Source organism: Hesperophylax consimilis, chromosome 29 (genome assembly GCF_061612785.1).
Source record: "Hesperophylax consimilis isolate HC1 chromosome 29, BYU_Hcon_1.0, whole genome shotgun sequence".
Lineage (NCBI taxonomy): Eukaryota > Metazoa > Arthropoda > Insecta > Trichoptera > Limnephilidae > Hesperophylax > Hesperophylax consimilis.
Window position 1 is genome coordinate 3307416 of NC_142864.1, and position 25131 is coordinate 3332546.

At 35.5% G+C, this 25131-nt stretch overlaps 2 protein-coding genes across 6 annotated transcripts in view; both read left to right on the top strand.

The window, feature by feature from the left end:
• Wnk (Wnk kinase) overlaps nucleotides 1–17011 on the top strand; it is a 76438-nt gene extending 59427 nt beyond the window's left edge. For 2 of the 3 annotated variants that reach the window (XM_089649375.1, XM_089649376.1), the window contains exons 22-28: nucleotides 3369–3457; nucleotides 4083–4181; nucleotides 4751–4951; nucleotides 6509–6554; nucleotides 7698–7796; nucleotides 8040–8648; nucleotides 11689–17011. In XM_089649375.1, the coding sequence (XP_089505501.1) occupies nucleotides 3369–3457; nucleotides 4083–4181; nucleotides 4751–4951; nucleotides 6509–6554; nucleotides 7698–7796; nucleotides 8040–8648; nucleotides 11689–11738 (1193 nt within the window). In that variant the 3' untranslated portion in view covers nucleotides 11739–17011. The remainder of the gene's footprint in view (nucleotides 1–3368; nucleotides 3458–4082; nucleotides 4182–4750; nucleotides 4952–6508; nucleotides 6555–7697; nucleotides 7797–8039; nucleotides 8649–11688) is intronic. The other variant, XM_089649377.1, reaches the window with a different exon arrangement.
• A 3231-nt stretch (nucleotides 17012–20242) lies between these two features.
• Nucleotides 20243–25131, top strand: part of LOC149409778 (membrane-associated guanylate kinase, WW and PDZ domain-containing protein 1-like) — a 126998-nt gene continuing 122109 nt past the window's right edge. For 2 of the 3 annotated variants that reach the window (XM_089649379.1, XM_089649381.1), the window contains exon 1: nucleotides 20243–20444. The gene's annotated coding sequence lies outside the window, so the exon portion shown is untranslated. The remainder of the gene's footprint in view (nucleotides 20445–25131) is intronic. The other variant, XM_089649380.1, reaches the window with a different exon arrangement.

Here is a 25131-nt window from a genome sequence, read left to right on the forward strand (position 1 = left end):
AAAACATTTCACTAAAACAGATACATTGTTAACGATACATCTGTTAACGATACACGATATCAGATACGTGTCGGGTAAGGCCCTTCGTCCACAGGGATGCGCAATCCGTACCCAATACTTGATGATACAAGTATCTTGTCAACTATCACCATACCCGGGCACGTGTTTCCGACATTTTGTTAACTTGTCAGTGACGCCAGTCTCCTGCAAACAACCGAGCAAGGTTGTCACCACTCACGTTGAGACTTTAAACATGGTATTACTTGTGATAAGCTACAGCAACTGTTTGGTTGTAAGTGAGGTTATGAAAGCATTCTAGTTTAGACGTTTCGAGAACTCAATAATGATTGGTGGCGACGCGGGTTTCGTTATTTCAGTAGCCACGTGTACGGACTGTTTGCGACGTGAGTACATAACTGTATCTGCTCCGAATCTGCTCCGAAGCAGTCCGACGTAAAAACGCGGCTTACCGAGCCTACAACACATCTCGAACGCCCGAAAGCAGATCAGCATACAACAAATCGGCAAAGGAATGCAAGAGAATCATCAATAGGTCAAAATTCGAACACGACCTGCAGATCAGCAAAAAGCTGGCTGCCTGCCCGCATGGCAGCAGAGCATTCTGGTCGCTTGCGGGCTCAATAGGTCGAAATTTTTGCAAACCCAGTTTGCCACCTCTTACCAGACCTGACGGCTCACTAGCAAACACCGCCACCGAAAAGGCTAACTTATTAGGGAAAATTTTTGCGGAAAACTCGACCCTCGACGACGGGGGTGCTGTTCCGCCGTCGGTTCCTCACTGCGGCTTCTATATGAAAAAGCTGAGGATCCGGCATCAGGATGTACTCCACGTCATACGGGGGCTCGATGTTAACAAAGCTAGTGGACCTGATGGAATACCTGCCCTGGTATTGCAGAGGTGTGCTGCGGAAATAGTTCCAGTTTTGACAAAGCTCTTCAAAATGTCCCTGAAGTGTGGCACTGTGCCCTCTGGTTGGAAAAAAGCGGTAATTCACCCTATTCCCAAGAAAGGTGACCGCTCCAACCCGGCCAACTACCGCCCCATAGCGATCACATCAGTTCTGTCCAAAGTGATGGAACGTGTGATCAACGACAAACTGCTCACATACCTCGAGAAGAACAAAATTATCAACGACCGTCAATACGGATTCCGGCGGAACCGCTCGTGCGGTGATCTTCTCGCGTATGTGACGCATGTTTGGGGGCGGTGCCTGGAACGTCACGGTGAGACCCAAACGGTCGCACTAGACATATCCAAGGCCTTTGACCGGGTCTGGCACCGAGGACTTGTCAACAAATTGCATTCTTACGGACTTCCCGCATCCCTGTGTACGTGGATTGCTGACTTTTTAAGGGATAGGTCGATTCAGGCGGTTGCTGACGGTTTCACATCTTCCTCGCACTCCATAAATGCTGGCGTCCCACAGGGATCGGTTCTGTCTCCGACTTTGTTTTTGTTGCACATCAATGACCTTTTGACATGTGCACCGATTCATTGTTACGCGGATGACAGTACAGTTCATGATAGCTTTTTGTTTGACAAGCCCCCAAAGGGCACACAAACTCCAACGGCTCGGAGGGCTTTGAAGCAGAGAATGGACGGTTATCTCGAGAGTATTTCCTCCTGGGGTAAAAATAATCTCGTCGAATTTAATGTTTCAAAGACCCAATCCTGTCTGATTACGTCTAAAAGGGATCCAAATGATAATCTAGTCTCCTTCAACGGAAGCAATCTTCCGAACAGGCCTTCCATTGATATGCTTGGTGTAACTATAAGTGACCAGCTCAGGTACGGGGGCTCCATCGAAGCCAGAGTAAAGTTGGCCTCTCAGAAGCTGGGCGTACTGTACAGGGCCCGCAGATACTTTAATAGTACACAACTGCTCACCCTGTACAAATCGCAAGTGCGCCCTACTGTCGAATTTGGCAGCCATCTCTGGTCTGGAGCCCCAAAATACCTGAAAAAAACCCTTGACTCTGTGCAGAAACGGGCGGTCCGTTTGATAGATTCCCCAATCTTAACAAACGGACTGCAATCTTTAGAGCACAGGCGTCAGGTAGGTATGCTGTCCTTGTTCTATCGGTATTACAATGGAAGATGCTCTGAGGAACTAGCGTCATTGATCCCTTCGGCACCGGTGCGTAGTCGGGATACACGCCAAACGCGCGCCCAACATTTGTACACAGTTGACACTTGTCACATGAGAACGGGTCGCTTCTACGATTCGTTCTTAAGTTCAACAGCTCGGCTGTGGAACGAACTGCCGGCCTCTGTGTTTCCTCCCTCCTACAACATGGGACTCTTCAAGACCCATGTTCACTCCTTCCTCTCCAAAAAAAGACCCTCCACACAGCATCCCCAAAGATGACATACGCCCCGAGGGAAATTATTTTCTTCAGGGCCTCCTGTGTGGAGTAAATATAAAAAAAAAAAAAATAAAAAAAAAAAAAATAAAAAAAAATCTGATACTTGCTTATTCCTGTGCTAGAAGGGCCTTAGTGTTGCAGATCAGCGTTGTGAGGGTTTAGCACGATATAGGTGTTCCGATAGATGGGGGGTGTTTATAGGTTAAGAGGGTTGAAGATTATTGGCAACCACATTAAAGTCAACCGGACTTGGTCACAACTGTGCTTTGTTCATCTTAGTCCCATCATGAGGGGCAACAAATACAAATTAATCCAACTGACAATCCAGGGAAAGCTTGATTGAAAATGTGGTAGAGGAAAATGCTGCATTTCATATCATTGAAACTATGCAACTAGTATGTAAGTGCAGTTCTGCTGAGTTGTTCCTGGACATTTTGCCATGTAATTAAAGTTCTGCTGAGTTATTCCTAGACAGAATGCTACGTAAGTGCAGTTCTGCTGAGTTATTCCTGGACAGATTACCAAGTAAGTGCAGTTCTGCTGAGTTGCTCCTGGACAGGTTGCCATGCAATTGCAGTTCTGCCGAATTATTCCTGGACAGATTGCCGTGTAAGTGCAGTTCTGCCGAGTTGTTCCTGGACAGGTTGCCATGCAATTGCAGTTCTGCCGAATTATTCCTGGACAGATTGCCGTGTAAGTGCAGTTCTACTGAGTAGTTCCTGGACAGATTGCCATGCAATTGCAGTTCTGCCGAATTATTCCTGGACAGATTGCCGTGTAAGTGCAGTTCTGCCGAGTTGTTCCTGGACAGATTGCCGTGTAAGTGCAGTTCTGCCGAGTTGTTCCTGGTCTGATTGCCGTGTAAGTGCATGAGTTGTTCCTGGACTGATTGCCGTGATGATAACCATCCGTTGATAGGAGAGGGCATATGAAGATGTGCCTCATTTATATTTCTCTTATTTTATTTGATAACTTTTCAGGGCCTGACCAGAGACCCAGAGGCCAGCAAAAGGGGCAGTCCTACGATGCCTACATGCTTGCCCTGCAAGCCAAACTCGCCTCCATTTCTGTGAGTTCACATAAATATTTACCTACACTCTAATTTTATATTATCGACTTTGTGCATGAAATCATTTTTATTGAAATCTAATTATAATATAGTTTATAATAATATTCATTTTTTTACCAAAGAATACTAATTGGTGTACTTTTCTCTGACAACAAAATTGTAACAATATCTATAATTTTAATCTAGTGTTAATTTTATCCAACCGATAATAAATATTTCAACATTTTTGACACAATCCATAAAAGGGTTCAATTTTACAAAACAAAAAAATTATGGAGCATCCAAAAATAGAACTCAATCATATCACCAACACTTGCTGTCACCAATGAAACTGAGCAATCACTATGTTAAAATGTAGCTCAAATGTGCCTGCCACCTCATTGACAAAAGTTTTTGCTAGTATAACACGTTCTTATTTTATGTTTCAACGCTAAAACGAAACAAATATGAAAAGGATAAAAATTTTATGAACATGTGTGCGGATCTATGTTTTACATATTGTAACTTTTTTTTTTGTGAATTATGTATCATTACTTTTTTGAATAAATACATTAAAAAAATGGCCGAACTAACTGACTAGGTCCAACCTCTGCTTTTAGTTGATGGTTTTGAATTGTATTTACAGGGTCCACTTTCGCCGCAATCTCCATCGGAAGTGTCATGTAGTCCCCTCCTGTCTCCCAATGCCAGGAATACTGGACAGCAAGTCATGAATGCCGATAAGGTTAGTTTAATCTAATTCGTAGTTATCTAAAGCTCTGGAAAAACCGTAATTCTGATTTGGATTCCTAGGCATGTTGGTATGGTGCGTAACGATATTGCGGATTTCTTTGCAAAACAAGGAGCGTCCAACCATGTTGTCACCCTCGTAAACCACCCTTGTAAACCACCCTTGTAAACCTATCTCTAATTTTTCCATCCTCAAAGATAGTTCCCGCAATGTTTGGGCAGAGTACTGGCGCTTTACTAGTCGATCCAAGGGAACCTGTCATGCTCAATACAAAGGAATATCCCATCAAAACCTTTGTTTCAGCAATTTCCCCACTATTCCAAAAAAAACTCACTTATTTGAATGAGAAGTATTAGACACAGTTCCCTCTCACCTTTTTAAAATTCATTTGCTTGACTCCCTAGAGTGTACTCTCTGTGGTCTAGAAGAAGGAACTTTATATCACTAATTTTTTGGTGGTTTTACTCGATTGTGCCATGTCTTTCTCTGGAGTTCCCGACTTCTTCTATCATTCACTTCCCCCTGTTCAATAGCTGTTGTTAAGTTTCTATTTTCCATTGCAGATGCACGACGGAGAGGTGCTCCACCACCACCAGCAGAAAGCACGTCGCACCGTGGCACACCTCTCCGATCTGGAGCACGAACTCTCCAAGATCAATCTGAACTACCGTTCGCACCAGCACAAGGCGGGGCTGGCCGATAAGGCAGCCGTGGTACCCGAGGAAGAGCTGCTGTCTCCGCCCGTATTGCCGCCTGACCATCACGTGAGCCCACCCATGCCCATTGATACAAATGTTCTCCACTAGCTGCAGTCCCTCGCCGTTCATTTCCTCTTCTAGATTCCCCATTTTGCTCCTGCCCTCTCACGTAGTTAGTCCAACTCTTCATCGACTTCCCTCTGGAGTAACTTACTGGGGCACCCACATAGTTATTTGATGAGAGGAAGGAGTGAGCTTGGGTCTTGAAGAGACTCATATTGTAGGAGGGAGGAAAAACAAATTCCGGTAAATCATCCCACAGCCGGGTTGTTAAACACGCTAGAAGTGCGCCCCAAAAATCAATTTGGCAGCCACCTCCGGTCTGGAGTCCCAAAATACCTGAAAAAAACCCTGGACTCTGCAGAAACGATCGGTCCACTTGATAGATTCTCCTATCTTAACCTGTGGTGTCCCAGGAAATTCCAAGCTCAATTTCCAAAGGCTCAAATTCCAAAATCAAACGTCAAGTGTCCACTTAAATTTTTTTTGTGTCACATTGTATAAGTATATGATAACAATTCTTCCAGATTTCGGTAGTTTATACAACTGTTGTTACTAATAATATTATTTTGTACAAGAAACCTGTAAATAAATAATGCTAAAAATATAATTATTCATTATGACGTAAAATTTTTGACATTTCTTACGAAGTTAATTTTCATCACTTTTCTTGGGTGAAATATTATAAAAATTACATCAAAATAATGTAGATAAAACTATCTTTCTGATGATACCTCAAATCTATTATTTCCACAATCAATTTATATCAAAAATAATGAAAGAAGACGCTTTGACACTAAAAACGCGGCAAATATTTCGTTGGCATTCCACAGAAATTTTTTTTGTAAAAAATCTGAAAAGCTAGAAGTCATTCCGGTATTTGCTGCGTAAAGAACGAGAATAGCCCAAGAGATTGTGACCTTGTTCTTCATACAAATTCCTTATACATAAGGGTCAAAATCGCACATAATTTTTTTTTTTTTTAATTCGTAGATAATGTGCTGCACTCACATATGCGGTCCCGGGATATGACGGGTTAACAAATGTATTGCAATCTTTAGATCACAGGCAATGTTGTCCTTGTTCTACCGGTATTTCAATGGAAGATGCTCCGAGAAAATAGCGTCATTGAGGCCTTCGGCACTGGCGCACAGTCAGGAAACACGCCAAACGCACGCCCAACACGTGTACGTAGTTGACTTTTGTCTCTTGAGAAAGCGTCGTTTCTATGACTCGGTCTTGAGTTCAAACTGCCTGGCTTTGCTTCCTCTATGCCGGCCTTTGTGTTTCCTCCCTCCTACAACGTGGGTCCCTTCAAGACCCAGATTCACTCCTTCCTTTTCACAAGACGACCTCTATGTCATAATGACGTTGTAGCTAGTTGGAACCATTTCGGACGCTCATTTTTGGAATCAATGAAAATTTAAACTATACATATTTTTAGTACGTTTATATAATCAGAATCAGAAAAAAATACTTTAAATCTTCCACACATTTTTATCGGTATACAAAATATTGCATTAACATTCAATGTTATTAATTTTTTTTTTGTTCTGATTGCAGGAAGAAACACTGCACGATGACAGCGTTGCTCTACGACATTCAGCATGTAAGTCCTATATCATATACGCAACATGAAATTCCATTATTGATGAATAATGACTTTTTTTATTTGAGACTATGGCTGGTGTTTTGCGAGGTTGGTGGTGGGGAGGGGAAGAGAAAAGTACCTGGCTATTCAGATCTGATCATCAAATATGGCTGAAGTCATTTCAAGCGACGTTTCAAATCTAAATGATGGTCTTTCGCCAGGGCGATACTGAGAGTATCTTGCCCTCTGAAATTTGCCGCAAATATACCATTATTATTATACTATATATTATTTGAACCCTTCAGGCTAAATTGTTCGCTTTTGGGAATAGCTCAGATTTTCTCATAGATATCGTTGCTTTTCCCTTACTGTCATTTATTGATTTATTTTTTTATAATATAATATTGATTACATTTTATGATTTTGACTGTCCAACTAGGAAGGATTCCCGTTTCAGGACAGTCAAATTTACAGGTTTCAAGTTATCCTAGACGAATACAGGATTTAAGACTAGCTAAAATAAGTATGTTAAAACGAAGATACATAAAATGATAGAAAAAAAGATACATAAAGATACATAGAGGCGTTCGTGATTTCAAATTACATTTTTTAGTATCATTTCGGGATCAGTCCTGCCTAGATCCAACAACCATTTTGTCACTCTTGGACCGAAGGATGACAATTCACACAGTTTCAGCTGAGAGGGGATTTTATTATATATTTTAGGACCGAGATATGAGAATATTTTTTGATAAGCCATGGTGAGAAATATCATCTAAATGGCGTTAGACAGAGAAAATACCATGCTTTATATTCAAATCTAGAAGTTAACAAGTAAGTAATAAGTCCACCACCTCTATGAAACCAAAGGTTCTGACCGCAATTCGAGAAAAAATTATAAAACTTTATGAATTTTTATTTTTTATATGAAACGACAAAACGGTTTTTAATTTTCGAATACATTCAGAAAGTTTCCACGTATTGGGATTTTATTGGGAAACACACCCAAATTCTGACAGAATATGCGGGATTTGAACCTGCCACCTACAGATTGTTAGTCAAGAGCCACTCTCGACCACGGAGACCATTGGGATTGTGTTATTGAATAAATGGATGGAAGAGAGTTGTGGTTATGTAATGTATTTTGTTTTATATTTGCAGCTGGTACGAACCCCTGGTCCTACGGCCGTCTCACAGTGCTTCCAGTGGCCCGGGTTCCCAACCACGAGCTGTGTCCCTCGGATACCAGTCTATTTGCAGGTGATATATATTATAAATACTCTTCATATTAAATATTCAAACAATCTGTGTATAAATAAAGAAGAGTGGCTGTAGCGAGCGAGACGGACGGTCTGCATTTGTAAAGCCCGGGGAACGCCGGACTTCAGCAAAGAAAAATTGGCAAAAAATAAAATTATTTGACCGACTTTTAAATGGCTTTTAACGATGCTAAATTATTTCACTTTTTGTGCATCTATGTAAAACAATTTTCTGTAATTCCAGGCAAATCCGTTTCCAAAATGGACATGGACGATATGTCGTGCGCCGATAACAACTCCTCACTGGACGAATCCACGGACATTTTCGTAGTCACTGACCCGCTGCGAGTGCGCTCTTACGTCGTGCACGACCCCTTCGACCACATAGCGGCCACGTTCATCGACCCGGCCGAGATTCTGTCGCAGGGAGTGCCGTGCCCGCGTTACATCCCCGATCACACGCAAGAAGACGAAGATTCCGAAGGATACCGATACAACAAAGCAGTTTCGACGCTGATATATGATCCTGTGAAAGAATCGACATGTTTCGTGATTGATTCAAGCATGGATCTGCTGTCGCATCCGGACGGTTGTTTCTTTCCCTTTTCCGATAAGGCGAAAGATTTAAAGATGTTCGGTAATGGTGGTCGGGGTTCGGTGGACGAAGGGGAGAGGAGGGCCAGCGTTGTTAGCAGGGGGTGGGGGGGAGGCGGGGGGCGGGATGAGATGATAGAGGAAAAAGACTGCTTGATGATCGAGGGGCGGGAGGGGGCGTACCGGAGTGAGGAGTTGCAGAACGAGGCGGAGGGGCTGAGCGCCAGCGCGGTTGTGACAGAATCGCTGACGGAAAAATGTAATTATACCTTTAATTATTTTTAACAGAAGAGTTCTGGTTACAAAGATGAAGTTTATATTCCAGTTATGTAAAAGCAAAAACTTTCCTATATAAATGCCTAGACTCTAACAACCGACTTGCTCAAACATTATGTACATGTTACATAGTGGTCGTTTTTATCCTGCCAACATTGTCATGGGAAAATGTTGCTTGTGCAATGTTGAAAGACTTGACTAGCAAAGGATTGAACCCACGATGCCTGGGTGGGAACCCAACACTTTGGACCACTCTATCGTGGATATCTGCAATAATTCTTGCAGCCACTCAAAAATTGCTTCCTTCTTTTGGACGTGCATGCAATGACCCTTCAAAAATAAATAACAAATTTTTTAGTCTTGAGTTATATTGAAACATATTGTCGGTTGAATTGTGGAGCGTTTTTAAGATATTGTACATATTTTATAAAACCCTGAATGATTATAATAGTTTTGTGTCATTTATATTATAAGAAAATCAGTTTCTATCGATATATAATATAATTTTTTGCTTATTAGAACTTTTATTGTTACAAAATTCTTTAGTTTATCTTTGTAATAAGCCACATAACATCAAGGCATATCGAAGTCGCCCCACTCCCCTAACGCATTCAATATTTTTTTAATATATTTCAATAGTTTAACCATGTGCAATAAATATGACTCCACAAATGTTTTTATAAAAAGTTAGTTAGTTTGAAAGTTGAAAATTGATCAAAGTCATCCGATTTTACAGTATCCAAGTCTTTATCGCCTTTAACCGCCTCACGTAAAGGTTGTCTCCGCCGCGCTGTTGGCGATGTCGCTAGCACGTTTAATGTTACCGTGTTGGTAGGTAAGGCAGCGAGTGATGCGGCACTCAAAATAAGCGGGCTGGGATTACAAATTATACCGCTACATAGGGGGCCGAAGACCGACAGGTCTCCCGGCCAAGAGGAATCACTAAATATCGGTGAACAATTAAAAATATTGTCCCTGAATATTGAAGGAACATCTCACTCAAAATTGGATATCCTATTGAAAATAATTGATTTATATCCGGATTCATTTGCATCTTCTGTAGCAAAAATTTTTGCCAGTGTCTAGGCTTTTATATGGGAAGTTTTTTGTTAAAGGTCTTGTCTTTTCAATGTTTCATATTTTGTGTGGATCACTACATCTTTTAAATCTGGCCTTTTTCCTGCTGGTCTCCGGTTTAACAAGGTGTTGCTAGAACAATATGTTTTCCTTGCAGCGTGGCCAGCCCATTCCCATGTCAGTTCTGCCATTCTTTTTGTGATAACTGTGACTTGGGAATGGATTCTAAGCCACATATTTGTGGAATTTAATCAATGATTATGTAAGTAAGGTAGAGGTACCAATCTTATCAATTATTTTATGAAAATATCACCTCGGAATCCACTATACTAATGCTTCATCCCAATAACTGATCCTCCCGAAAAGTAATTCTTTTAACATTGGTTAGTTAGTCATGTGGTCCAAAGTTAACCTGGTGTCCCCCATCATTGCACAATGAACATTTTTCCAATATAATATGGTAGTAGGACGGATTAAAATTTTGTCTGAAACCGCACATAATAAATAATTATCCCCTGAAAACCGCACATAAGAAATTATCCCCTGAAACCTGCAAATAAGAAATTATCCCCCAAAACCCGCACATAATAAATAATTATCCCCTTAAATCCGCATATAAAAAATTATCCCTTGAAACCCGCACAAAACAAATTATCCCCTAAAACCCACAATTAAGAAAGTATCCCCTGAAACCCGCACATAATAAATAATTATCCCCTGAAATCCGCACATAAGAAATTTTCCCCTGAAACCCGCAAATAAGAAATTATCCCTTGAAACCCGCACATAATAAATAATTATCCCCTGAAATCAGCACATAAGAAACTATCCCCTGAAACCCGCAAATAAGAAATTATTCCTTGAAACCTGCACATAATAAATAATTATCCCCTAAAATCAGCACATAAGAAATTATCCCCTGAAACCCGCAAATAAGAAATTATCCCCTGAAACCTGCACAAAACAAATTATCCCCTGAAACCCGCACATAATAAATAATTATCCCTTGAAATCGGCTCATAAAAAATTATCCCCTGAATCCCGCAAATATTATCCCCTGAAACCCGCACATAATAAATAATTATCCCCTTAAATCCGCATATAAAAAATTATCCCTTGAAACCCGCACAAAACAAATTATCCCCTAAAACCCACAATTAAGAAATTATCCCCTGAAACCCGCACATAATAAATAATTATCCCCTGAAATCCGCACATAAGAAATTATCCCCTGAAACCCGCAAATAAGAAATTATCCCTTGAAACCCGCACATAATAAATAATTATCCCCTGAAATCAGCACATAAGAAACTATCCCCTGAAACCCGCAAATAAGAAATTATTCCTTGAAACCTGCACATAATAAATAATTATCCCCTAAAATCAGCACATAAGAAATTATCCCCTGAAACCCGCAAATAAGAAATTATCCCCTGAAACCTGCACAAAACAAATTATCCCCTGAAACCCACAAATAAAAAATTATCCCCTGAAACCCGCACATAATAAATAATTATCCCTTGAAATCGGCTCATAAAAAATTATCCCCTGAATCCCGCAAATATTATCCCCTGAAACCCACACATAATAAATAATTATTTAATATTAGTAATTTAACAGTAATTGAGTTTTTTTTTCTTTAAAATAAGTTAACCCTTTCTTCTCTCCAAATAAGAAAACAATGGAGCTTTTAATTGGAGTAAAAATTGGATGAATAAATAGAACACATTCAAATGTGATGTAAAAATTGGATGAATAAATAGAACACATTCAAATGTGATGTAAAAATTGGATGAAGAAATAGAACACATTCGAAAGTGATGTAAAAAATGGAATGCATTCAAGTACGATGTCAAATTTGGCAGAAAAAGTACCTAGTTACCCCGATTTTCTTGAAACTTGTTTTAATTCTTACCTTAAACATGTATTTTTATTTATTTTTGCAGATGTGTGCAGACAAATAGTGCTTCTTGCTCTCAACACCGTTGAGTTATGATTCTCTCAACGCACGTGAAACATTGCATCCTCCGCTGCTAGCATCCTCCACTGCGCATGCAACCACTAATATTTATTATTAATACTATTCTATAATACTTATTTTAATAATTATTGTATTCATAGGTGACATTGACACGAGTATCGAGTAAAACGAGAAAAAAAAAAAGATAAAAACTTATTAAAACGCATGCGTAATTTCAGGTGCTTTCGCTAGCTTAGTTCCATAATTTATCATGTTTTGGATTTAAACAATGATTTCAATGACTAAATGAGTCAAAAAACAAATTAAATCGAGCCCATTGATATTATCAACACTTGCAAATAATTTTATTATTATTGTAAGTCGACATCGTCGTTGTCTTCATCGTCGACACCACTGATTAGATAGAACCCCTAGAAATGTGAACTATAAAAAAGATTTTTATAAAATTGATATTGTCTATTCGCATACCTTCAGGCACACAAACACGCCACAATACACTTCTATGGGTTTATCTCTTCAGTGGACAGTACAGTATGGCTTGCATGAAATGTTTATTTTTAGTTTTGCAAAAGCTAATATTCACTCGAGCAATTTTTGGCATATTATATCAAGTAAGTTTTTAGATTCTCACGGCCAAAAGCATTTTTGTTGTTTGTTTTTGGGGTGTTATGCCGTGTTACGCTAACTCCTTCTTTAGCCGACGTTTCGGACAGCGTTGCCCTGATGATGGACACTGCAACGCTGTCCGAAACGTCGGCTAAAGAAGGAGTTAGCGCAACACGGCATAACACCCCAAAAACAAACAACAAAAATAGTATATCAAGTTTGCATAAACATTTTGAGCGATCGCTTGCCATAATTTGCCAAATTTATATAACCTAAAAATATGGGATAAGCGTTGATTTCAAGGTGGATTCATTGGCTTTAAACCGTAGTAACCAGTTTCATATGTTTCCATATTAATATTTTGAGGAATGGTAATAATTAAATACGGCGTTAAATGTATTTATACATATGACACCAATCCTCGAGTGGATATTGGATATTTAATATCGGTGGGTAAACATTTTTTACTGTATTTGATTTTTAGAATAAGCGAATAATAGGTGATAATTCGGCTATTTTTTTTCCATAGAAACTATTGTTTTATCTACATTTTGAACAAAAAAAAATGTCAAAAACATGATACATAAATTATTAAAATTAACATGCATTTTTATAAAAAATAAACACTTATTTATTTTCAGTAAATTTATTATTTAACTCGTTTCAATTATTATGTATTTTTTTTTATTTAAATGGAAAAGTCTTAAAGACAGTAGGTACTGACATAAATATATTTAAAATTTAGGTATCTACCTAATATATTTTTATGTTTACAGCTAAATACACACATTAATGTATGTTTCTTATTCATCCAAAAGTCATTTAGTCATTGCTACTCTATATATCATATGTATGCTCAATTTTTATAGTGCTTACTAAAAAAAACTAGAATATTCTTATTTATACCAAAAACTTAAAACAAACTCAAAAATATTATTAAATTAAAAACAATTATTTTCGCGTATAATTTCTCAAACCACATATTTGTGGCGCAAAAGTATCTTAAACTTATATTATTTTTGGATAAAATATTGCTTAACTTACGTATTATTTATATCTTGAGAAATTTCTGAATCCACATATTTGAGGCAAAATATTTAGCTCGCATTTCAACATGCGTGGCAAAAAGATTTCTTAACTCGTGTATGTACAGTAAGGTGGTTTTTGAACCCACATTTATGTGGTTAAGTTATTTCTTAATCCACATATTTGAGGCAAAATATTTAACATGTATCTCAACTTTAATGTGTGGCAAAGAGATTTCTTAACTTGTGAATTTACAGTAAGGTGGTTTTTGAACCCACATTTTTGTGGTTAAGTTATTTCAGTTAATCCACATATTTGAGGCAAAATGCCTTTTTATCTTATAATATCTCGGACATTTTAACACTTAAATGTGTGGCATCATGTATTTGTGGTTAAGTTGTTTTTGAACCCACATACTAGAGGCAAAATATTAAACTCACAATACATCAGTACCTAACTGTGTGGCATAGAGTTTTATTAACTCGTGAATTTGTGCTTAAGTTATTTTTGAACCCACATTTTTGAGGCAAAATATTGTCAAACTCGTAATATCTCAGTATTTAAATGTGTGGCATAGATTTTTCTTAACTCGTGTATTTGTAGTTAAGTTGCTTTTGAACCCACATATTTGAGGCAAAATGTTGTTTAACTCATAATAACTCAGTACCTAAATGTGTGGCATAGAAATTTCTTAACCTATAAAATTCCGGCCTCAGATATTATTTATTTATTCACATATTTACAGCAAAAATGTTACATTATCAATTAATTTATGCAAAATATTGTTTCTTATACTGATATCAATTGATTTAATCAAAATGCATGCTCATAAAAAGCATTCCGTTCCAACAAAACTATAAAGATTCTAGTACACTATATCTGTGATTAAAAATCATCATCATTTAACCTAATTTTTAACTAATTGTGCGTAATCTAAAGATTTATTGTAACCGCCAGTTGAAGCTATGCTAAAACTACTCTTAACTAGTTACGGTTAAACAAATCCTTTTTGATTTTATATTAAATATTTATTTATAGTTGAATAATTTACCACTCTGTACGACTTGTTGTATGCAGGCGAACTGAAGGGGCATTCCACCACCTCTGAGTAAACTCTTGAGTTACTACACGTCATCTTTAATCATAAAATTAACATGGCGGTAAAAACAGACATTTACTTATCAGGTGAAACAGATAATATATATTACTCTACGAGTAGTGCTAATCAATAGTTTACTCAGAGGTAGTGAAATACCCTCTAAGTCTATTGGTCTCGTGCTATGAATTGGAACTACTATGACGGATTGTGAAATTTTGAACTTTGAAGTTATGGCCACTTATTAGTTATTATCACAAATCAATTTGGAAACTTTTGTGAGAAGTTGTACTGCGAATCCATTAACGCAAATATTGTCGTACGAACTTTACCATTCGATGTCGAAAATAGTCCTAAATGGCCAGTTAATAGCCAAGTTGTCCAAAGCTATTGGTTCCCACCCAGGCATCGTGGGTTAAACAAGTCCTCTATCATTACGCAAGCAACATATTTGTTTTTTTGATGGTAGTCAGAGGAATTAAAATATTCTCAGGTTATTCGTTAACTGGGAATGTTCGTCTTAAAAATAAAAACATGCTTTGGTAGAAAATATACGTATACAGGTAACCTAATTTTTCCAATTTTCTTCAATAATATAACCTAAAACTTCGGTAGAGGAGTTAGTTTTGTCAGATGTTTTTGTTTTAAATAAACACATTGAACGTGAAACCAAGAAATAGATTACAATTGAAACTGGAAAATAGATTCCAAATGTAAAAAACAACATTTTTTAATACATCTGTCTGAATTTCAGTTTTGTTTTCGGGAATTGATGAAATCAACCCACTTCCAGACATCTGATTGAGCTGTAACTCGGCAGATAGACTCGTTGTCGATGATAATGCAATCTATCAACTTCTCGATCTAGCACAAACATGCAGACATATATGCATTTCTCTGAAATCGGATGACATTACAGCATTTAATATACAAAATAAAAGTCCTACCCTATCGACATATGGCGAGATTGTTACGAGTTGTTGACTCAAGTTCCAAGGGAGGAAGGTTCAATCCTCAGTCAAAAAAAGACATCTTAAAATAGATTTATATATAGTAAAAAAAACGGGTTGATTTTTTTATTACAACTAGTATTCAACAGGAGTAAAAGTACACATTAAATTATACAAATATGGTAGAATGCATTTTTTTTCATCACTAATTAGCCGTGAAGAGGTATTTACTTAAAATTATTCCAAAAATGATGTCAACTTTGGGGATGCTGTGAGGAGGGTAAAGGAAAGGATAAGTATAAGATAAGATAGAGAGAAAGGGTTTAGGTGGGAAATAACAGGGTTAGAGAAAGGTTGGAGGTTAGGTTAGAGTAGTGTATAAAATAATAAATATCTAATTTGAGAATAATTAATATAAGAAAAATGGTGGTATACGTAAAATTTTGATATTCTTCTGTAGACAAAATTTCTAATGCCTGAAATCATCCGGAAAGTTGCCAACTAGAAAATTTAAAAAAATGTTAAAAATGCACAAGAGTCACAACTACCCAAAATCAGTGGGACGGTTGGGTTAGGAAAGATGATTGGGAAGTGCCTGGCTGTTTAAATCTGGTCATCGAACACGGCTAAAGACGTTATAAGCAATGTTTCGATGATTTTCGTGGAAATGGATTCGCATCGACAATATGATATGGACTGTCCTATGTAAATGATATTAGAATATTATGTATATTCCATGAATAATGAACTCTTGCGGTTTTTAAAATTTTGAATGCATTGGAATCCTTGTTAAAATACAACATTTATTGTGAATGCATTGGAATCCTTGTTAAAATACAACATTTATTGTGAATGCCTTGGAATCCTTGTTAAAATACAACATTTATTAATTTTATATCAACCGAACCGATAATCCCTGGAAGTGTTTTCGAAAAAAAAATGGCTGACGCCAATTTAACTCTGATAATGATTGTGCATTACAAATTGTAAAAAATGCATTGTTTGTAAAATTTATAAAATGATTGGAAATCTCAAGTAAATCATAAATTAAATAGAATCAAAATGGGAGGTTATAGTTTAAATATAAAACAATATTGTTTATAGTTGAAATATATTGAAAATTAATTAAAAACTCGTCTCCTGTTACGTAACTGATGATTGATTTTCTGATTATGAAATGTTTTGACTGTTGTGTTTTTTATTCTCCCGACATGAAAATGGAACTAATTTGAAAGCATACAACCTTTGTACATAAAAATATATATCTTAAATTATGTATATAAAATATGGAAAATAAATCCCAAAAGCCTCTATTTTTGTTTTATTGAAAGCGAATGATTTAAGTTGGGGACGCTCGAGAAAGACATGGTACTATTGTGGTAGTAAAAAACTTACATAAAAGATACAAACAAAATATTACAAGCCTCTTTACTAATTTGTACAGGTTTGGAAACAAACATCTATTACCCGTAGAGACAATTTGTTCACTTTTGGGGACAAACATCTACATATTAAAAAAAATAGCTACGTTTGGCTTTTCCAAAAAACTTTTATTACTTTTTGCTTCATACTTCACTAATCGCAACAAATACGTTTTTTATAAAGGTTCTCGCTCTGCTGAATTCCTGGTTTTTTCTGGAGTCCCTCAAGGATCAATTCTTGGACCGCTATTATTTTTGTTTTTCATCAACGATATTGGCTCAATCATCACTCATTCCTCTTATTTATTGTTTGCTGATGACCTAAAACTCTACCGCATAATAAAAAATCTTGCTGACTGTGTCCTCCTACAAATCGATGTGAACTCTGTCGCAAACTGGGCAAAAATGAACTGCTTAAGCTTCAGTGCACCTAAATGCAATGTAGTCTCTTTCACAAGGGCAAAACAGACGATCATATTTGAATATTCAATTAACGATAACATTTTACATCGCTTTAGTCAAATAAAAGATCTAGGGGTTACTTTTGACAGCAAAATGACATTCCACCAGCACACAAACGACTTATGCAACAGAGCATATAAACTGCTGGGCTTTGTCATTCGCAATTCACGCTCATTTCAAAACCCACTAACAATTAGGCTACTTTACAACTCACTGGTGCTAAGTGTACTGGAGTCGAATTGCATTATCTGGGCCCCATTTGAAGCATCCTATATTTTAAACATTGAAAGAGTTCATAAAAAATTACTACGTTTTTCATTTTTACGACTATGGAACATATCCATATTTATATCCATCGAGATTTATTCTGGGTATGACTAACTACCATTCTCTAGAAACTCGTAGATGTTTTGCGTTGCTAAAATATTTCTTTCAATTAATCAATGGCCTCGCCTCTAACGGTGAGATTCTGTCGCAAATCAATTTATTTGTCCCAGAGTCTCACTCTTGGGCACGTCACCATAACATATTATATTGCCGATTGAGTCTTACAAATCTGTACCCGAATTCGCCCGTGGGAAGAGCGATACGCTATTTAAATATATTAGATAAAAATTTCGACATATTCTTCGGAAAATTCAATGAGTTTGTAAGGTTTTTGGCGCTACATTCTCACTGTGAAAATGGTACTTTTACAATTAGTTAGATAAAATATTTATTTATTTATTTCACGCCTATTAAGGCTTTAATGTTGTAAAATTTTTAATGTTGGTAATTTTTTGTACACAAATAAAATAAAATAAAATATATATATATAATAAAATATTACCCGTAGAGACAATTTGTTTGCTTTTGGGAACAAACATCTATTACCTGTAGAGACAATTTGTTTGCTTTTGGGAAAAAACATCTATTACCCGTAGAGACAATTTGTTTGCTTTTGGGAACAAACATCTATTACCGGTAGAGACAATTTGTTTGCTTTTGGGAACAAACATCTATTACCCGTAGAGACAATTTGTTCGCTTTTGGGAAAAAACATCTATTACACGTAGAGACAATTTGTTTGCTTTTGGGAACAAACATCTATTACCCGTAGAGACAATTTGTTTGCTTTTGGGAACAAACATCTATTACCCGTAGAGACAATTTGTTGGTTTTTCGGAACTGCTCATATGGTCTCATAGGAATCGATGCGTCTCCCTTATCGTCATAGTTAGAAATATAAACTAAACGGAGTTCGAAAGAGAAAACACCAAGCTTTACATTTAAATATAGAAGTTAACCACAGAATAATTAAAATGTACACCTCTGTTTAACCAAAGGTACCGACCGCAATTTGTGAAAAATTTATGAAACTTTGTGAATTTTTTACTAATTATTTTTATATGAAATGACAACATATTGAGGTGATTCCTTCAGAAATATTCCATTTACTTGGATTTTATTGAGAATTTGAAATATACACAAATTCATCCATCAGCATCTTTAAGAAATATGGCAGAGCTCTGAAAGGTTAAAACTATGTACCTGTTTTCCACTATTTTTCGACATACTGGCCATTTAAATTCACGCACTTGTTCAGGTGTTTCACCAATTCCTAAATTCCTTCTTCTATAAAACTCAACTGTCTGGGAATGAAGCCAACTTGTCACAGCATTTTGAAGACCTTCGTGCTGGGCCTTGAGCAAATTTCTTTATGTGAGTGAACAGATGGAAAAAGCCAAGTACTGGGGAAAGGGGTTGATTTAATTTGGGGTTTGGTAGGTACCTCTTGTCTGACTAGGATTGCCGTCCATCCTAATGACTAAAATTTTGATGCCCCTTATCAAAACCAGTAGACGCCTAGGCCCTAGGTAATAGATAGGTGATCATTCTAATAAATACTATTCGGATGATTTGTATTTTTGTTTGATCCTTCCCAAAAAAGTAAAATTCGTAAAAATGAATAAATGAGCATACTTTCCTATTGTTTGATTTAATTACCGGGTTAAGTAATGTTTTTTTCAAATACATACATAGCAAACTAAAATATTAGATCACATATAAAATTTTAAATATTAGTTTGGAATACAAAAACATAATTTTATGAAAATATAAAAAATGGTTTTCATCGTTATCGATCAATGCATTCCAATTATGTATAAAAATAAATAAACAAACACATTTTAACTTCTGTGTTGTATTCTTTATCTTTGTTTGTTTTAAAGTAGTTGGAAGTTATTTAGGTTTCCGTTGTGGAATGTTCACAGCGCAATAAATTTTTACGTTGTTTAGCTGTGGCAACATTCCTCAGCAATTAGTAGGAATGTGAGTTGACGTGATCGATATTATATTAGTGGAAAAGATCGATATATTGATATTATTATAAAATTGTATTTAGTTAAAATATAATAAATTGTAATCGCACCGGTCACCTAATATGTTTTGAAAATATAGGAATATATTGTAAATACGGTGAAGCTGACAAGAACACTGATTTTAATTATTTGTTTTTGCAAAATTCAAAACGATGCCTATGTACAAAAAATAATTTGTTAGATATTGAACACGAAACTTGTTTACAAACCTAATTTTAAAAACGACCAAAGTAATAAATACTTATGAATTATAAACAATAATTCGCAAACAAGTAGAAAAACTTCAAATCCCAATCAGCATAACCTATTGTAGAAATATTGAAATCTTGTGAAGCATATAAATTTGGATCCTCTCTACTTACAATCGTTTCTCTGACACCAATACGAAAGAAACACAAACATGTAATTATTTTAAGGTAATAAATAAAATAAACCTTACAAATATAAAATTAAACAACGTACTGTAAAAATAAATAGTAAAACAACATCAACAAAAAATCAGGAAAACCGTTGGAAGCAGAATATCGATAACGGTAAAAGCAATATATATCGATAGCGGCGCGCCCATCTCTAGCGACCAGTGTCATAAAAAATTCAACACGAACGGGCGTAGTGCTGTCGCGCTGCGTCAACTTTTACAAAACTTTGTTAAAAAGAAGTGACAAAACTTTTACTTTTCATAAATAAAACGCGAACAAAGAAGTGCGTCACAAGGGTGGACGTAACCCCCAGTGAGATTATATCTAAATCTGTGTAGAATTTAATGCAAAAGTGTTGGAAAAAATAGTAAACAATTCCGAGTATGGTAGCTTTCATATTGTGTTTTTATGGTCGGAGCAGTGAATGAGTGAAAATGGATGAAAAGAGAAAAACTAACCGTGTGAAAGTTGTGTTGTTGTGTTTATCTCCGGTTGAAGATCGACTGATGAAGTCAGGTGTTTGGTATTTTCCGCGAAACTGGAGTTCATTAGTTCGTTAGTTCGTTGATTCGTTAGTAAGTAGGTAAGAACACCTGTTGAACTACTATACAACTTCCTGTCGTTATTAGATGAACCATTCTCCGACAAATTAATAATAATATATGCATTTTTGTATGGGAATATGTAGCACGCCCTAAAACAGTTATATTGAATGCATTCTTTCATAATTATACACGTTATAAGTTATAACAAAACATAATAATTATTCTTACCTTTTCATTAGACGTCGGATTATAAATAATGTATTATGCGCTAACAATGTCAAAGTATACAATTAAAAGAGGAGAGTATCTGGCTATTCCGATGTGTTCATTAAACAAGGCTAAAGCCATTTCAAACAACGTCGCCACTAGAATTAGGGACACGCAATACACACATTTTATTTTTTAAAAACATCAGTTAATATAGCTTTTTCGTTAAAAAACTGATAATTTTCGTCTTTTCTTCATGCCATGTTTTGACATATAAACATTTTTGTATGCTAGTTTTTTTTTAATTAAACGTAAGCTATGAACCTATTTTAGGTTCATAGGTTAATATTTTGGGTTAAATAAATTAAGAAAAAAAAATCTACTTTGACATCGATAACAATGGCCGCCAGGCAAACAAACGATTTTAATTAACGAAATATATTAAGATGCATTATAATAAATACTTAATAATTACTTCTCATTTTAATCTAACTGATACAGAGTGTTTTAAAATAAAATATGCATATTAAGCATCTCCATATTTTCTGTATATTTGTGTCATTAATTTGTTATGTGGATATACCTATTATTTTCTCAAAAACTCAGAACAAATGGGTCTATGATATTCACAATATAGAGTATTTTGTGAAGCCAAACGATCTGCGAGAGAAAGGTAAGACTGACAAGTACCTGGACGTTCAGATCTAGTCACTAAATACGGCTAAAGCCACTTAAATCAACGTTTTGTGGACTTTAAGGGCAATAATATACAACTTTGTGTCATACTACTGTATTTACAATAATTTTCATATGTTTGCTGGTGATTATTGTAAGTTTAGAGACTGACATTTGTAAAAAATACTTCACAGCTCTCGTAAGCGACATTTGCAAATGAATAAATCTAGCTAGACCTATCTACATCAAATTATTGACAATAAAGAAAATTTAAATCTATTTTACGTGCTAAATCGCTCGCAGCTGGGAAACCATACAAAATATAAATACCTCCACATCACTGAGCAGATAATAAATATAAGTGTGTTGTGGGCCTGTCCGTGGGCCCAAAGTGAGCTCAATATTACCTTACTTCTGTGAAAACTTATTAAACTTTTATATGAACATGACCACAGAGATATTAGCATCGTTCTGGTGAATCACCGCCATTGTCGCTTAAGAGGAAGCTACAAGCCAAAAATGTAAGTATTCTTGGTATACCTTATATCGTAGGTAATAGGCATTAAAATCGCTTGACAAACGGAGTCTAGAATCGTTCGATTTCAAGCAAAAAACTGGGTTTTCTTTATTTTGTAAATAATTTTATAAGAAAGCAAAAAAGTTAATCAAGTGAAACTGTCACAGATAATCTTAGCTATAATATTGTATTTTTTTAAAGTTGTTTCCTTTACGCGTTCATACATTTCTATTGAAAAAATATTTTTTTAGTAGTTTGCATTTATATTTTTTATTGAGTAATTTATTTTTTTATTTGTATTCTACTCAAGCGAAGCGATAGGAAAACCTTCAATTTATCTAAAGCATATTTTTGGTATTCATAATGTTTACCAATTCGTTATGAAGATTAATCAAAATAGTGATTTGGCACTAAGCTTCGCCTTAAAATGGCGATAGTCGTGTTAGTGACCAGAACTGAATAGCCAGGAACTTCGCAATGGTCCCAATGGATGCCATAGTTCTATTGGCTCCGTACAGTTGGGACTCTCGGCGGTGTTCTCATAAAAAATGATAACACTCTAGGATGTATTCGTTCAGTGTCCCACATGAAGCCAATCACACTATGCAAACAGATAACAGTTTGTAAATTGTACAGCTTTCTGCAAATTAAGCACAAAATCAATACCTTTTACAATAGTTTCGAAGCCATTGTTGCGAGGTTAATTATTATAACACAATAATGGCTTATTTTGATCAGGATTTTACTAATTTTAATTTGAGGTCAGTATTTTAATAATTTTAGGTCAATATCTTAATAAATTTGAGTCAATATTTACGTAATTTTAGGTCAATGTCTAATAATTTTAGGTCTGTATTGTTATAATTTTAATATCTTAATTATTTTAGGTCAATATTTATTACTTTTAGGTCAATATCTTAATAATTTTAAGTTATTTTAGTCAATATTTTAATAATTTTAGGTCAATATTTTAATAATATTGAGTAAATATTTGAATAGATGATTTTGCACAAAAACGGCGCCATACAAATCATCCAAATATTATTATTATTAATTTAAGTTCAATATTTTTATAATTTCATCGCAATATTTAATAACATTAGGTCAATATTTTATAATTTTCAGTCAGTATTTTTAATAACTTTAAGACAATATTTATTAATTTACGTTCAATAACAATTAGTTTAGGTCAAAATTAAAATATGATTTGAAAAAATTTAGGTCAATATTTAAAAAAAATATATATTTATATTGACCGGTCCTTGGCTGAGTTGACATCGCGTTTGGGTCCCACCCAGGCGTAGTGTGTTCAATTCCTCGGCTTGCTAAGTCCTCCATCACAACACAAGCAATATTTTCAGCTTACTGTGGTGGTAGTAGGAGATTTTCAAATATTGTCAGGTTATTCGTAACCCGGGAATGTTTATCTTTTTTTTTTTTTAAAAAAGGTCCATATTTAATAATTTTAAGTCAGTATTTTATAACTATAATATGTTAATTATAATTGGTCAATAGGTATTTAATAATTTTAGGTCCGTGTTTTTATAATTTCAGTATTTTAATCATTTTAGTAGTGTAGGTCAATATTTTAATAGGATTTAAAAAAAATTAGGTCAGTATTTACGCACATTAAAAGGTCCGAATAGAAGCGGTATAAATAATAATTTTGAGGTCAAGCGCCAACCACTAATCCACACAGCATTCATCATTCCTTATCTCAAATTGCAAAGAAGAGCCAAAGGCAGCATCCGATTTGAGTTCAAAGACAGCATCCGATATTAGTCATTCCTACCTGCTTTAAACCTTTTACGAATCACAACTTAGGAATCTCGATAATTTATTCGGTCGCCAAAAAAAAAACTCGATTCTACGAATCATACTATACCTGCGAAATACAATCGTATTATTATAATCGATTATGGAGTCATTTGGATTTAAAATCGTATGAAATTAACCGTTGTTGAGTCATTTTTAATGATTATTAAACAATAATTACGCAAACCTGAATAATTGAACAATAATTATGCAAAATTGAATATAACAACCTGCAAATCCTGATACAGGAGAAATATCTTGGGCTGTGTATTGATAAACACATAACTTTTAAACAGCATATTCAAGATATCAAAGATAAAGTCACCCCCTTAATTAGCGTATTTAGCTGGATATCATATCTGTTACCAAATAAAATTGAAAAAGGTCTATATTATAGCCTTGTACATTTACATTTAAACTACTTGATTGAAATCTGGGGAAATGCATAAGAAACATTATATAAATGAACTACAATGTAACACAAAACAAAGTAATCAAAAAGCTATTTCATTTCAAACCTAGAACATCAACAAAAAAATTATATATGGAAACAAAACTATTAAAATTATATGAATATAATACATGTCTTCTTATTTACAAAATAAATAATAAACTCATACATACAAATACAGAACTCATTAAAACGTCCCAAGTACACACACACTTTACACGGCAACACGATAAAATACATTTAAACACCATGCATACTCATTATAGCAAGCAATCCATTGGTTACGAGGGGAGCAACATATATAATGGTGCTGCCAGACGCAAAGCTCACATCAAAAGTTAATGTACAGCGCATCATCTTTTCTACCGACACACGACGCTATCAAATATTTCTTCCTATGGTAGGAGAGGGGGTCAGTTGAATTCGAGAGCGGCCGAGGAACATAATTTCATCTGTCAAAGTGATAACTTTACTTACTGACAGCTTGAGCACGTTTTCGAAATGGATGATACTTGTCGCCTATTGCTGGATCTGTTGGACAGCTCATCCTCAGATGATGATGCCGCCAACTATATAATTATAAATGCTATTTATAAACTTTTTAGATTTTAAACAATCTGCGCGTAAATAGCGCATTTTCACATAACCTGACATAACCTCTCCGTCGAATCAGGAAATTCGCAGTTCGCACGCCGATCGACGAAAGCGACATATAATAAATTATTGTAAAATAAACTTTCGTCCAAGCCGTGCAACTTTTATCAAAAAACCGAATGATATTACCATATAAACATACTGAGATTAAAAATATGATTAACTTTGAAAGGGCGAAAATTTGTTTACTTCAAATTCAAATAT